The sequence below is a fragment of the Dendrobates tinctorius genome, unplaced genomic scaffold (assembly GCF_039654945.1).
Source record: "Dendrobates tinctorius isolate UK_male_01 unplaced genomic scaffold, ASM3965494v1 ptg000015l, whole genome shotgun sequence".
Lineage (NCBI taxonomy): Eukaryota > Metazoa > Chordata > Amphibia > Anura > Dendrobatidae > Dendrobates > Dendrobates tinctorius.
Window position 1 is genome coordinate 51,987,717 of NW_027361683.1, and position 12,320 is coordinate 52,000,036.

Sequence of the window (12,320 nt, forward strand, 5' to 3'; positions counted from 1 at the left end):
ACAGGCACATTTAATAATAATAATCTTTATTTATATAGCGCCAACATATTTCGCAGCACTTTACAATTCGATAGTTCATATACAACAATCATAACAAGGTTAACAATAATACAATAATTAATGCAAAGAAAATATAATGACAACCCTGCCCGTAAGAGCTTACAATCGGCAATGAGGTGGGTGTGACAAAGTACAGGTACTTATTTACAATGATGGTCCAGCCATCTTGAGAAAATGGAGGGGTAGATAAAGGCTGCATGAGCTAGTCACCTGTCAATATTTTTGGTGCTTTTTGGGAGCGATGGAGTTTGATGGAAGGTTACGATCAGAGAAGTAGAGGATCGACTATACAGTGCCTTGCGAAAGTATTCGGCCCCCTGGAACTTTTCATCCTTTTCCCACATATCATGCTTCAAACAAAAATACCAAATGTACATTTTTGGTGAAGAATCAACAACAAGTGGAACACAATTATGAAGTTGAACAAAATTTATTGGGTTATTTTAAATTTTTGTGGAAATTCAAAAACTGAAAAATGGGGCATGCAATATTATTCGGCCCCTGTATTTTCAGTGCAGCAAACTCACTCCAGAAGTTCATTGTGGATCTCTGAATGATCCAATGTTGTCCTAAATGACTATTAATGTTAAATATAATCCACCTGTGTGTAATCAAGTCTCCGTATAAATGCACCTGCTCTATGATAGTCTCAGGGTTCTGTTTGAAGCACAGAGAGCATCATGAAGACCAAGGAACACAACAGGCAGGTCCGTGATACTGTTGTGGAGAAGTTTAAAGCCAGATTTGAATACAAAATGATTTCCAAAACTTTAAACATCCCAAGGAGCACTGTGCAAACGATCATATTGAAATGGAAGGAGTATCATACCAGTGCAAATCTACCAAGACCCTGCCGTCACTCTGGATGAACTGCAGAGATCTACAGCTGAGGTGGGACAGTCTGTCCATAGGACAACAATCAGTCATACACTACGCAAGTCTGGCCTTTATGGAAGAGTGGCAAGAAGAAAGCCATTTCTCAAAGATATCCATAAAAAGTGTCGTTTAACCCCTTTACCCCCAAGGGTGGTTTGCACGTTCATGACCGGGCCAATTTTTACAATTCTGACCACTGTCCCTTTATGAGGTAATAACTCTGGAACGCTTCCATGGATCCTGGTGATTCTGACAATGTTTTCTCATGACATATTGTACTTCATGTTAGTGGTAAAATTTCATTGATAAAGCTTGTGAATATTTGTGAAAAAAACTGAAATTTGGCAAAAATTTTGAAAATTTCGCAATTTTCCAACTTTGAATTTTTATGCCCTTAAATCACAGACATACGGCACACAAAAAACGTAATAAATAACATTTCCCATATGTTTACTTTACATCAGCACAATTTTGGAACCAATTTTTTTTGTTAGGAAGTTATAAGGGTTAAAAGTTGACCAGCGATATCTCATTTTTGCAACACCATTTTATTTTTACGGACCACATCACATGTGAAGTCACTGTGAGGGGTCTATATGATAGAAAATACCCAAAAGTGATTCCATTCTAAAAACTGCACCCATCAAGGTGCTCAAAACCACATTCAAGAAGTTTTTTAACCCTTCAGGTGCTTCACAGGAATTTTTTGAATGTTTAAAAAAAAAATTAACATTTAACTTTTTTTTCACCAAAAAATTACTTCAGGTCCAATTTTTTTAATTTTACCAAGGGTAACAGGAGAAATTGGACTGCAAAAGTTATTGTGCAATTTGTCATGAGTATGCTGATACCTGATATGTAGGGGGAACCACTGTTTCGGCGCATGGCAGAGCTCAGAAGGGAAGGAGCGCCGTTTGACTTTTTCAATGCAAAATTGGCTGGAACTTATCTAGATATGTGGTGAGAACTTTGAACCTACAAGGGCTTCACAGAAGTTTATAACGTACAGCCGTACAATTAAAAAATCATATTTTTTCCACAAGAATTATCTTTTCACCCTCAATTTTTATTTTTCCAAGGGTAACATGACCCCAAAAGTTATTGTGCAATTTGTCCTGAGTACGCTGATACCCCATATGTGGGGGTAAACCACTATTTGGGCGCATGGCAGAGTTCGGAAGGGAAGCAGCGCCATTTGACTTTCATGGCTGCAATTGAGATCGGACGCCATGTCGCGTTTGGAAAGCCCCTGATGTGCCAAAACAGTGGAAACCCCCACAAATGACACCATTTTGGAAACAAGACCCCCCGAGGAACTTATCTAGATGTGTGGTGAGCACTTTGAACCCCCAAGGGCTTCACAGAAGTTTATAACGCCCGGGCGTGAAAATAAAAAAAATCACATTTTTTCCACAAACATGATCTTTTAGTCACCAATTTTTTTATATTGCCAAGGGTAACAGGAGAAATTGGACCCCAAAAGTTGTTGTCCAATTTGTCCTGAGTACGCTGATACCCCATATGTGGGAGAAAACTACTGTATGGGCACACGTCGGGGCTCGGAAGGAAAGTAGTGACGTTTTGGAATGCAGACTTTGATGGAATGGTCTGCGGGTGTCATGTTGCCTTTGGAGAGCCCCTGATGTACCTAAACTGTGGAAACCCCCACAAGTGAACCCATTCTAGAAACTAGACCCCCCAAGGAACTTATCTAGATGTGTGGTGAGCACTTTGAACCCCCCAGTGCTTCACAGAAGTTTATAACACCCGGGCATGAAAATAAAAAAATCATTTTTTTTCCACAAAAATGATATTTTTGCCCCCAATTTTTTATTTTCCTAAGGGTAACAGGAGAAATTGGACCTCAAAAGTTGTTTTGCAATTTGTCCTGAGTAGGCTGACACCCCATATGTGGGGGTAAAACACTGTTTGGGCGCATGGCAGAGCTTGGAAGGGAAGGAGCACCGTTTCACTTTTTCAACACAGAATTGGCTAGAATTGAGATCAGACGCCATGTTGCGTTTGGAGAGCACCTTATGTGCCTAAACAGTGGAAACCCACCAATTCTAACTCCAACCCTAACACACCTCTAACCCTAATCTCAGCCCTAACCCTAATTGGAAAATGGAAATAAATACATTTTTTTTTATTTTATTATTTTTTCCTAACTAAGGGAGTGATAAAGGGGGATTTGATTTACCATTTATAACGGGTTTTTATTTTTTGTAGCTGTCATACGCTAAGGCCATGTGCACACGATGCAGATTTGCAGCGTTTCCGCAGCGGATTTTACCGCATATCCGCATTGTGATGTACAGTACCTTTAAAATGAATGAAAAAAAAACCGCTGTGCAGACGCTGCGGATTTTTCCGCGCGGTTTTCCTGCGGTACAAAATCCGCAGCATGTTACTTCTTTTGTGCGGTTTTCTATCTCCCCTGTTACCAAATCCGCAGGGGGAAGACCGCAATGGAAAACCGCACAAAAACCGCATGAAAACCGCGTGAAAAATGGAAGAAATCCGCAGGAAAAATGCAGGTCATTTGACCTGCGGTTTTCTTCCATTCTGCACGGAAAAATCCGCAGGGCTCAAAACTCCGTCTGCACTCAGCCTTAAAGACGCTTGTTATTGTAAAAATAGTTTTTGCATCACCACATTTTGAGAGCTATAATTTTTCCATATTTTGACCCACCGAGTCATGTGAGGTCTTATTTTTTGCGGGACGAGCTAATGTTTTTATTGGTACCATTTTCGGGCACGTGACATTTTTTGATCGCTTTTTATTCCGATTTTTGGGACGCAGAATGAACAAAAACCAGCATTTCATGAATTTCTTTTGGGGGGGCCGTTTACATCGTTCCGCATGTGGTAAAATTGATAATGCGATTTTATTCTTCGGGTCAGTGCAATTACAGCGATACCTCATTTATGTCTTTTTTTATGTTTTGGCGTTTTTATGTAATGAAAACAATTTTCATCATCATGGTTATTTATATCCGTCTTTTTGATTGCGTGTTATTGCACTTTTTGTTCGGCGGTATGATAATTAAGCATTGTTTTTTGCTTTGTTTTTTATTTTTATTTTTGAAGAGGTTCGCTAAAGGGGTTAACTAATGGGACCGTTTTATAGTGCGGGTCGTTACGGACGCGGCGATACTAAATATGTGTACTTTTATTGTTTTAGGTTTTTTTTATTTACAAAAAATGAATTAGGGAATTTTTTTTTTTTTATTTAGCGATTTTTATCAATTATTTTTACACTTTTTTTTACTTTATTACATTGTCCCAGGGGGGGACACCACTGTCATGTGTCAGAGCGCTGATCTGACACTTCACACAGCGCTGTGTCAGATCAGCGATCTGACAGGCGCTGCACAAGGCTTCCTCATGCCTGTGCTCTGCAGGCACTGAGGAATCCGCCTCCCTGCAGGCCCCTAAAGGCCCCCGCGACCATATTGGATCCGGGGACGCTGGGGGTCTCAGGGAAGCACGGAGGGAGCACCCTTCCTGCCGATGCTTCTCTAAACCCTCGGTACACTGCGATCGTGTTTGATCTCAGTGTGCCAGGGGTTAATGTGACGGGGGTGGTCCGTGACCACCCCTGACACATAGTGCCGGGTGTCAGCTGTGATAATCAGCTGACACCCAATCGCGATCAGCGGCGCTCCCGTGAGCGCCGCTGATCGCTATGACGTATTATCCCGTCCATGAGCATTAAGTCCCAGGGCACATGGACGGGATAGTACATCCACTGGCAGAAAGGGGTTAAAGTTTGCAACAAGCCACCTGGGACCCACACCAAACATGTGGAAGAAGGTGCTCTGGTCAGATGAAACCAAAATCGAACTTTTTGGCAACAATGCCAAACGATATGTTTGGCGTAAAGGCAACCCAGCTCATCACCCTGAACACACCATCCCCACTGTCAAACATGGTGGTGGCAGCATCATGGTTTGGGGCTGCTTTTCTTCAGCAGGGGCAGGGAAGATGGTTAAAATTGATGGGAAGATGGATGGAGCCAAATACAGGACCATTCTTGAAGAAAACCTGTTGGAATCTGCAAAAGACCTGAGACTGGGACAGAGATTTGTCTTCCAACAAGACAATGATCCCAAACATAAAGCAAAATCTACAATGGAATGGCTCACAAATAAACATATCCAGGTGTTTGAATGGCCAAGCCAAAGTCCAGACCTGAATCCAATCGAGAATCTGTGGAAAGAGCTGAAAACTGGTGTTCACAAACAATCTCCATCAAACCTCACTGAGCTTGAGCTGTTTGCCAAGGAAGAATGGGCAAGAATTTCAGTCTCTCGATGTACAAAACTGATAGAGACATACCCCAAGCGACTTGCAGCTGTAATCGCAGCAAAGAGGGCCGAATAATATTGCACGCCCCACTTTTCAGTTTTTGAATTTCCACAAAAATTTAAAATAACCAATAAATTTCGTTCAACTTCACAACTGTGTTCCACTTGTTGTTGATTCTTCACCAAAAATTTACATTTGGTATCTTTATGTTTGAAGCATGGTATGTGGGAAAATGTTGAAAAGTTCCAGGGGGCCGAATACTTTTGCAAGGCACTGTATATAAAAGGACTTCGATTAGGAATCGTGATAGACTGCCCTAAACAGATGTGTTTTTAGGGAGCTCCTAAAACTGTATAAACTGTGGTTGGTCCTAATTTCTCGGGGTAGAGCATTCCAGAGGATTGGCGCAACTCAAGAGAAGTCTTGGAGACGGTAGTGGGAAGTACGGATAAGTCGTTTGCGGAGCGCAACAAGCGGGTAGGCAGATAACATTTATAAGATTCTCAGTACAGAAGCTTTTTTAACACATCCAATTGTGGAACTTATATTTATTTCAAGATCTATTGATTAAAATGTACTTTGTTCATGAGAAAACCCCTTTAACATTTCCATGCTCTATGAATCACAGTTGTGCTGAAAAGCCAGTGAACACACTTTGACTTACGCACCTGGTATGCAAAATACTCAGAAAAGAAAGGCTATGGATGTATAGAGAAGAAAGTGTTGACAGGTAAAGGTAAACCGGGGATAGGAAAGAAAGGGTACCTGGGAAGTAGGGTAGTAGAATGGCAGATCTAGGAAAGGTCAGGAAGACAGCAGGTAACATCTGGGGGATGTGGTCAGGGAATCATGGATGAGCCCTGGGAAAAAGGTCAGAAAATTGTATATATCAGTTCTGGGGAAGAGCGTGAACATAGTGAAAAATAGGCTGTGACACGGTCATCATTACTGACAAAATTGTATAGTTTCCAGATAGGGTTTACAAATATTTAGCATACTGGAGTGTATTTGTAAGGCTTCAAAACATAACATAAAACAATGGAGAAGTGACTTGGGGCATCTGGATTCCAAATAATGAAGAACATTTACATATAAGCACAGATACTGGCCCTCATCCGGAAATCTAATTGTAAAGTGCTGCGGAATATGTTGGCGCTATATAAATAAAAATTATTATTATTATTAAATCTAGATCTGCAGGAATAGGAGCATGTGCTCATGCTGTCAGCCTTGTTATATGAAACAATCACCTTGAGGACACAGAACAGACTCTAGTGGGTGAGTGGATGTGGGGGAGGGCTGGCGGTGAGATCATCCTAGAAATCCAGTCTGAGTTAATATTTGTCTGCGGTCGAATGATGTAAGATTTCAGAATGCAGCTTCCTCTACCTCTCACGGGAACAGAAAGGAGGGAGTAGAATAGGAAATCACAAGGGAAACAAGCATGGTAGATGTAGGAGGAGAGAGACAGAAAGAATGGGGAGAGGTGGGGGAGTTATAAGAGTAGATTGGTCAAAAATAGCCAGGTAGGTGGTAAAAAAAAAAAAAGGGCAAAGATAACAAAGAACACGGAAAGGCTTATGGTTTCCACATAATTATCTCATCCAGTCTAGGGCAGCACATTGCAAACTCTTCAAAAAAAAAAAAGGTATTTTTAAACAAAAGAGGAGCAGAGTACTTTGCAGACGACTGTATAGAGACAAGCAAGTTCTTGGTAAATACATTCAAACGTAATGCATTTATATTGGTAACCTATAGACCAAACCTATTACCTATTCTGGGCTTCCTGCAGGAAGGAGAGGCAGAGCAGTGTTACCCAATGTGAGACGGGAGGAGTGTCTCAGACTACCGCAGGCCCCTTGTCAACACTGTAAATGACCGATTACAGCTCTGCGCAAAGAAAACGGAAAAGGAACTAACACGGTAGCCAAGCACTCCGGGAGCTAAACAGCAGTACAGAGCATCTATTAACAATAACTTTACACATAGTCCTACTCAGGCTGTGGCAGGATGAAAAATGACGCTGAGTAACAAAGTGACACGGAGAGTTAGGGTATGTGCACACTTTGCGGTTTCTGCTGCGTGTTCGCAGCGTTTTTGGCTCTGCAGAAACGCAGCAGATTCTGCTGCGTTGTACAGTACCTTTATTTCCTATGGAAATAAAAAAAAGCTGTGCACATGCTGCGTTTTTTTCCGCGCGGTTTTCAAAACGCAGCATGTCAATTGTTTGGTGCAGAAACGCTGCAGTTTTACACCTCATCCATTATGAGGTGAAAACCGCAGGGCAAAACCGCAGAAAAAACGCAGATAAACCGCAGAAAAACCGCAGCACTTTGTCCTGCGGATTTCCTGCGGTTTTCTCTACAAAATCCGCAGAGACAAAAAACTATGTGTGCACATACCCTTAGAAATCTCAGACCAGCAAAGTTTTTCACTTGATTTATATTGTATTGAGGATACATTTCTACATAAATGAGGGCAACCCATGAGTCTAGAACAACTAAATGTGAAAAAGTGTATACAAAAGTGTACTTACCCTCCCTCAAAGATCCTTACACGCGAAGGCTCTCCTCGCTTAGCTGCTGGTCCAGGGTCTTCTGATTTCACTCTTTTTTCTTCCTCTTTACTAGTTATGGAGGTCTCCTGTGCTTGATTGGGAATATGAGCCTGGGTGATCATTGCAATAAGAAAAATATGGAAAAAGTTTTATGATAGTAAGTTTAGTCAGGATATTTTAAATTTTATTCTTTAAAAAAAAAAAAAAAAAATCGATCAGTCACAGATCATACATACGTGCAATATATATATATATATATATATATATATATATATATATATATATATATATTAGCTGAAGAGCCCGGCGCTGCCCAGGCATAGTAACTAACTGTGGTTAGTTATAGAAATTTATAATTATCCTCCATCCCATAGTCCCGTGCCCATATGCCCATCATACATATCCTCCATCCCATAGTCGAGTACCCATATACCCATCACACATCCTCCATCCCATAGTCCCATGCCCATATACCCATCATACATATTCTCCATCCCATAGTCCCATGCCCATATACCCATCATACCTATTCGCCATCCCATAGTCCCATGCCCATATACCCATCATACATATTCACCATCCCATAGTTGAGTGTCCATATATACTAATTACATATATTATATATACACACACACACACATATATAACTTACTTAGGCACAGTGGTGTGTTTATATACAGGGTGGGCCATTTATATGCATACACCTAAATAAAATGGGAGTGGTTGGTGATATCAACTTCCTGGGTGGTGACCATGGCAGCCATTTTGAAGTGGGCCATTTTGGATCCAACTTCATTTTTTCCAATGGGAAGAGGGTCATGTGACACATCAAACTTATTGAGAATTTTACAAAAAAACAATGGTGTGCTTGGTTTTAACGTAACTTTATTCTTTCGTGAGTTATTTACAAGTTTATGACCACTTATAAAATGTGTTTAAAGTTCTGCCCATTGTGTTGGATTGTCAGTGCAACCCTCTTCTCCCTCTCTTGACACACTGATAGCAACACCACAGAAGAATACAGTTATGTTAAAGCCAAGCCCACCATTGTTTTTCTTGTGAAATTCTCAATAAGTTTGATGTGTCACATGACTCTCTTCCCATTGGAAAAAATAAAGCTGAATCCAAAATGGCCGACTTCAAAATGGCTGCCATGGTCACCACCCATCTTGAGAAGTTCCCCCCCTCCCATATACAAATGTGCCACAAACAGGAAGTTGATATCACCAACCATTCTATTTAGGTGTATCCATATAAATGTCCCACCCTGTATTTATATACTGTGGTGTGACGGGTGGTCGTGTGGTTAATGGGAGGTATATGTCACATGGATGGATGCTTCCTGCGATGAAACCCGGAGTATTTTGTCTCTAGTGCACATGAGCACTAAAGACGTCATTTAGTGCACTGGGTCCCGGTTGCGAGTAGCTATGAGAGATGGGTCTGACTATCCATATTGCCGCACCTCTGGGTGAGGGTGTTGACTGCACCCGTTTTCCTTCAGGACCTGCAGGTGTCAGGACCTGTGATGAGGTCATGATCATGTGACTAGCCATGTGTTAGGTAACTGGGAGTGGTTACAACCCACATAATGGAGGCTGTGTTTAGCACATGGGCAGTGAGTGTTTGTAAGTCTGGGAGTGTGCACAGACTTCCATGTGTCCAGGTGGGACATTAGAGTGGTCTCTTGCAGGAAGGAGAAGCCCTCCTGTGTGCACGGCTCAAGTCGGAGCCCCCGGTTTGGACATTGCCTTGGCCTGTGTGCACAGGGCCTGAGGGAACAAAGCCCAGCTAAGGACTGTTTATGTTGCTTTCGACTGCTGTGAAGGCTGGAAACCTTGTTTTGTTGCGGTGAGGTTTATGGAGCAAATAAGCTGAATGGACTCGTTTTAACCCTGAGTGTGCCAATGTTTACCTCGAAGATCGGCAACGTGAGTAATCCTCGTCCACAGACAGTGCGGAACGTTACAATACAGTGTATACTCATGTATAAGCCGAGTTTTTCAGTCCCCTCTTTTGGCTGAAAAAGAACGCTTCGGCTTACACACGAGACACGGTCCCTGCAATTAAAAAAAAGACATACTCACCTTTCGTCGCTGGTGGCCAGGTGCCGGTGTCCTGAGGAGGCGGGGACACCGGCGCACTATGGGGGTCAGGTGCAGGTGTCGCCGCTTGCTCAGGGCCCCGACACTGGCTATATTCACCTGTCCGCGCTCCACCGCTGTGCGCCGCACCGTCTTCCGGGTCCTCTGGCTGTGACGTTCAGGTCAGAGGGTGCGATGACGTAGTTAGTGCGCAGCCTCTGCCTGAACAGTCACTGACAGAGGACCCGGAAGACAGACATGCGCAGTGGTGGAACGCGCGCAGGTGTATATTGCCAGTGCCGGGGCCCTGAGCAAGTGGCGACTCCAGCACCTGACCCCCATAGTGCGCCGGTGTCCCCGCCTACTCAGGACACGGGCACCTGGCCCCCAGAGACGAGTGGCAAGTACGTCATTTTTTTTAATCGTAGTAGCATATGGGGCATATTGTATTATGGAACACATTATGGGGCCACTATTAACCCTTGTGTATCATTATACAGTTGTGGCAAAAGTATTGACACCCCTGCAATTCTGTCATTTAATACTCAGTTTCTTCCTGAAAATGATTGCAAACACAAATTCTTTGGTATTATCTTCATTTAATTTGTCTTAAATGAAAAATACAAAAGAGAATGAAGCAAAAAGCAAAACATTGATCATTTCACACAAAACTCCAAAAATGGGCCAGACAAAAGTATTGGCACCCTCAGCCTAATACTTGGTTGCACAACCTTTAGCCAAAATAACTGTGACCAACCGCTTCTGGTAACCATCGATGAGTTTCTTACAATGCTCTGCTGGAATTTTAGACCATTCTTCTTTGGCAAACTGCTCCAGGTCCCTGATATTTGAAGGGTGCCTTCTCCAAACTGCCATTTTTAGATCTCTCCACAGGTGTTGTATGGGATTCAGGTCTGGACTCATTGCTGGCCACCTTAGAAGTCTCCAGTGCTTTCTCTCAAACCATTTTCTAGTGCTTTTTGAAGTGTGTTTTGGGTCATTGTCCTTCTAGAAGACCCATGACCTCTGAGGGAGACCCAGCTTTCTCATACTGGGCCCTACATTATGCTGCAAAATTAGTTGGTAGTCTTCAGACTTCATAATGCCATGCACACGGTCAAGAAGTCCAGTGCCAGAGGCAGCAAAGCAACCTCAAAACATCAGGGAACCTTCGCCATGTTTGACTGTAGGGACCGTGTTCTTTTCTTTGAATGCCTTTTTTTCTCCTGTAAACTCTATGTTGATGCCTTTGCCCAAAAAGCTCTACTTTTGTCTCATCTGACCAGAGAACATTCTTCCAAAACGTTTTAGGCTTTTTCAGGTAAGTTTTGGCAAACTCTAGCCTGGCTTTTTTATGTCTCGGGGTAAGAAGTGGGGTCTTCCTGGGTCTCCTACCATACAGTCCCTTTTCATTCAGACGCCGACGGATAGTACGGGCTGACACTGTTGTACCCTTGGACTGCAGGGCAGCTTGAACTTGTTTGGATTTTAGTCGAGGTTCTTTATCCAACATCCGCACAATCTTGCATTGAAATCTCTTGTCAATTTTTCTTTTCCGTCCACATCTAGGGAGGTTAACCACAGTGCCATGGGCTTTAAACTTCTTGATGACACTGCGCACGGTAGACACAGGAACATTCTGGTCTTTGGAGATGAACTTGTAGCCTTGAGATTGCTCATGCTTCCTCACAATTTGGTTTCTCAAGTCCTCAAACAGTTCTTTGGTCTGCTTTCTTTTCTCCATGCTCAATGTGGTACACACATGGACACAGGACAGAGGTTGAGTCAACTTTAATCCATGTCAACTGGCTGCAAGTGTGATTTAGTTATTGCCAACACCTGTTAGGTGCCACAGGTAAGTTACAGGTGCTGCTAATTACACAAATTAGAGAAGCATCACATGACTTTTTTGAACAGTGCCAATACTTTTGTCCACCCTCGTTTTTATGTTTGGTGTGGAATTATATCCAATTTGGCTTTAGGACAATTCTTTTTGTGTTTTTTCATTTAAGACAAATTAAATGAAGATAATAATAACAAAGAATTTGTGTTTGCAATCATTTTCAGGAAGAAACTGAGTATTATTTGACAGAATTGCAGTGGTGTCAATACTTTTGGCCACAACTGTATGGGGCATATTTTTCTATGGAGCATCTTATGGGGCCCAACATCATTTGTGCAGCATTATATGGGGCATATTGTATTATGGAGCACATTATGGGGCCACAATTACACTTTGTGCAGCATTATATGGGGCATATTTTTATGTGGAGAATCTTATGGGGCCAACACTATCCTTTGTGCAGCATTAGGGTGCGTGCACACGTTGCGGATTCTGCTGCGGGTCCACAGCGGATTTGTGTACAGTACCATTAGAACCTTTGAAAATCAAAAACCGCAGTGCACAAGTTGCAGAATTTTCCGCACGGATT

General features: G+C 42.4%; 1 protein-coding gene across 10 annotated transcripts in view; it reads right to left on the minus strand.

Annotated features, from left to right (window-relative positions):
* Positions 1 to 12,320, minus strand: part of HIVEP3 (HIVEP zinc finger 3) — a 432,823-nt gene that overhangs the window by 60,450 nt on the left and 360,053 nt on the right. For all 10 annotated transcript variants that reach the window (XM_073564176.1, XM_073564194.1, XM_073564177.1 and 7 more), the window contains one exon: positions 7,784 to 7,914. In XM_073564176.1, the coding sequence (XP_073420277.1) occupies positions 7,784 to 7,914 (131 nt within the window). The remainder of the gene's footprint in view (positions 1 to 7,783; positions 7,915 to 12,320) is intronic.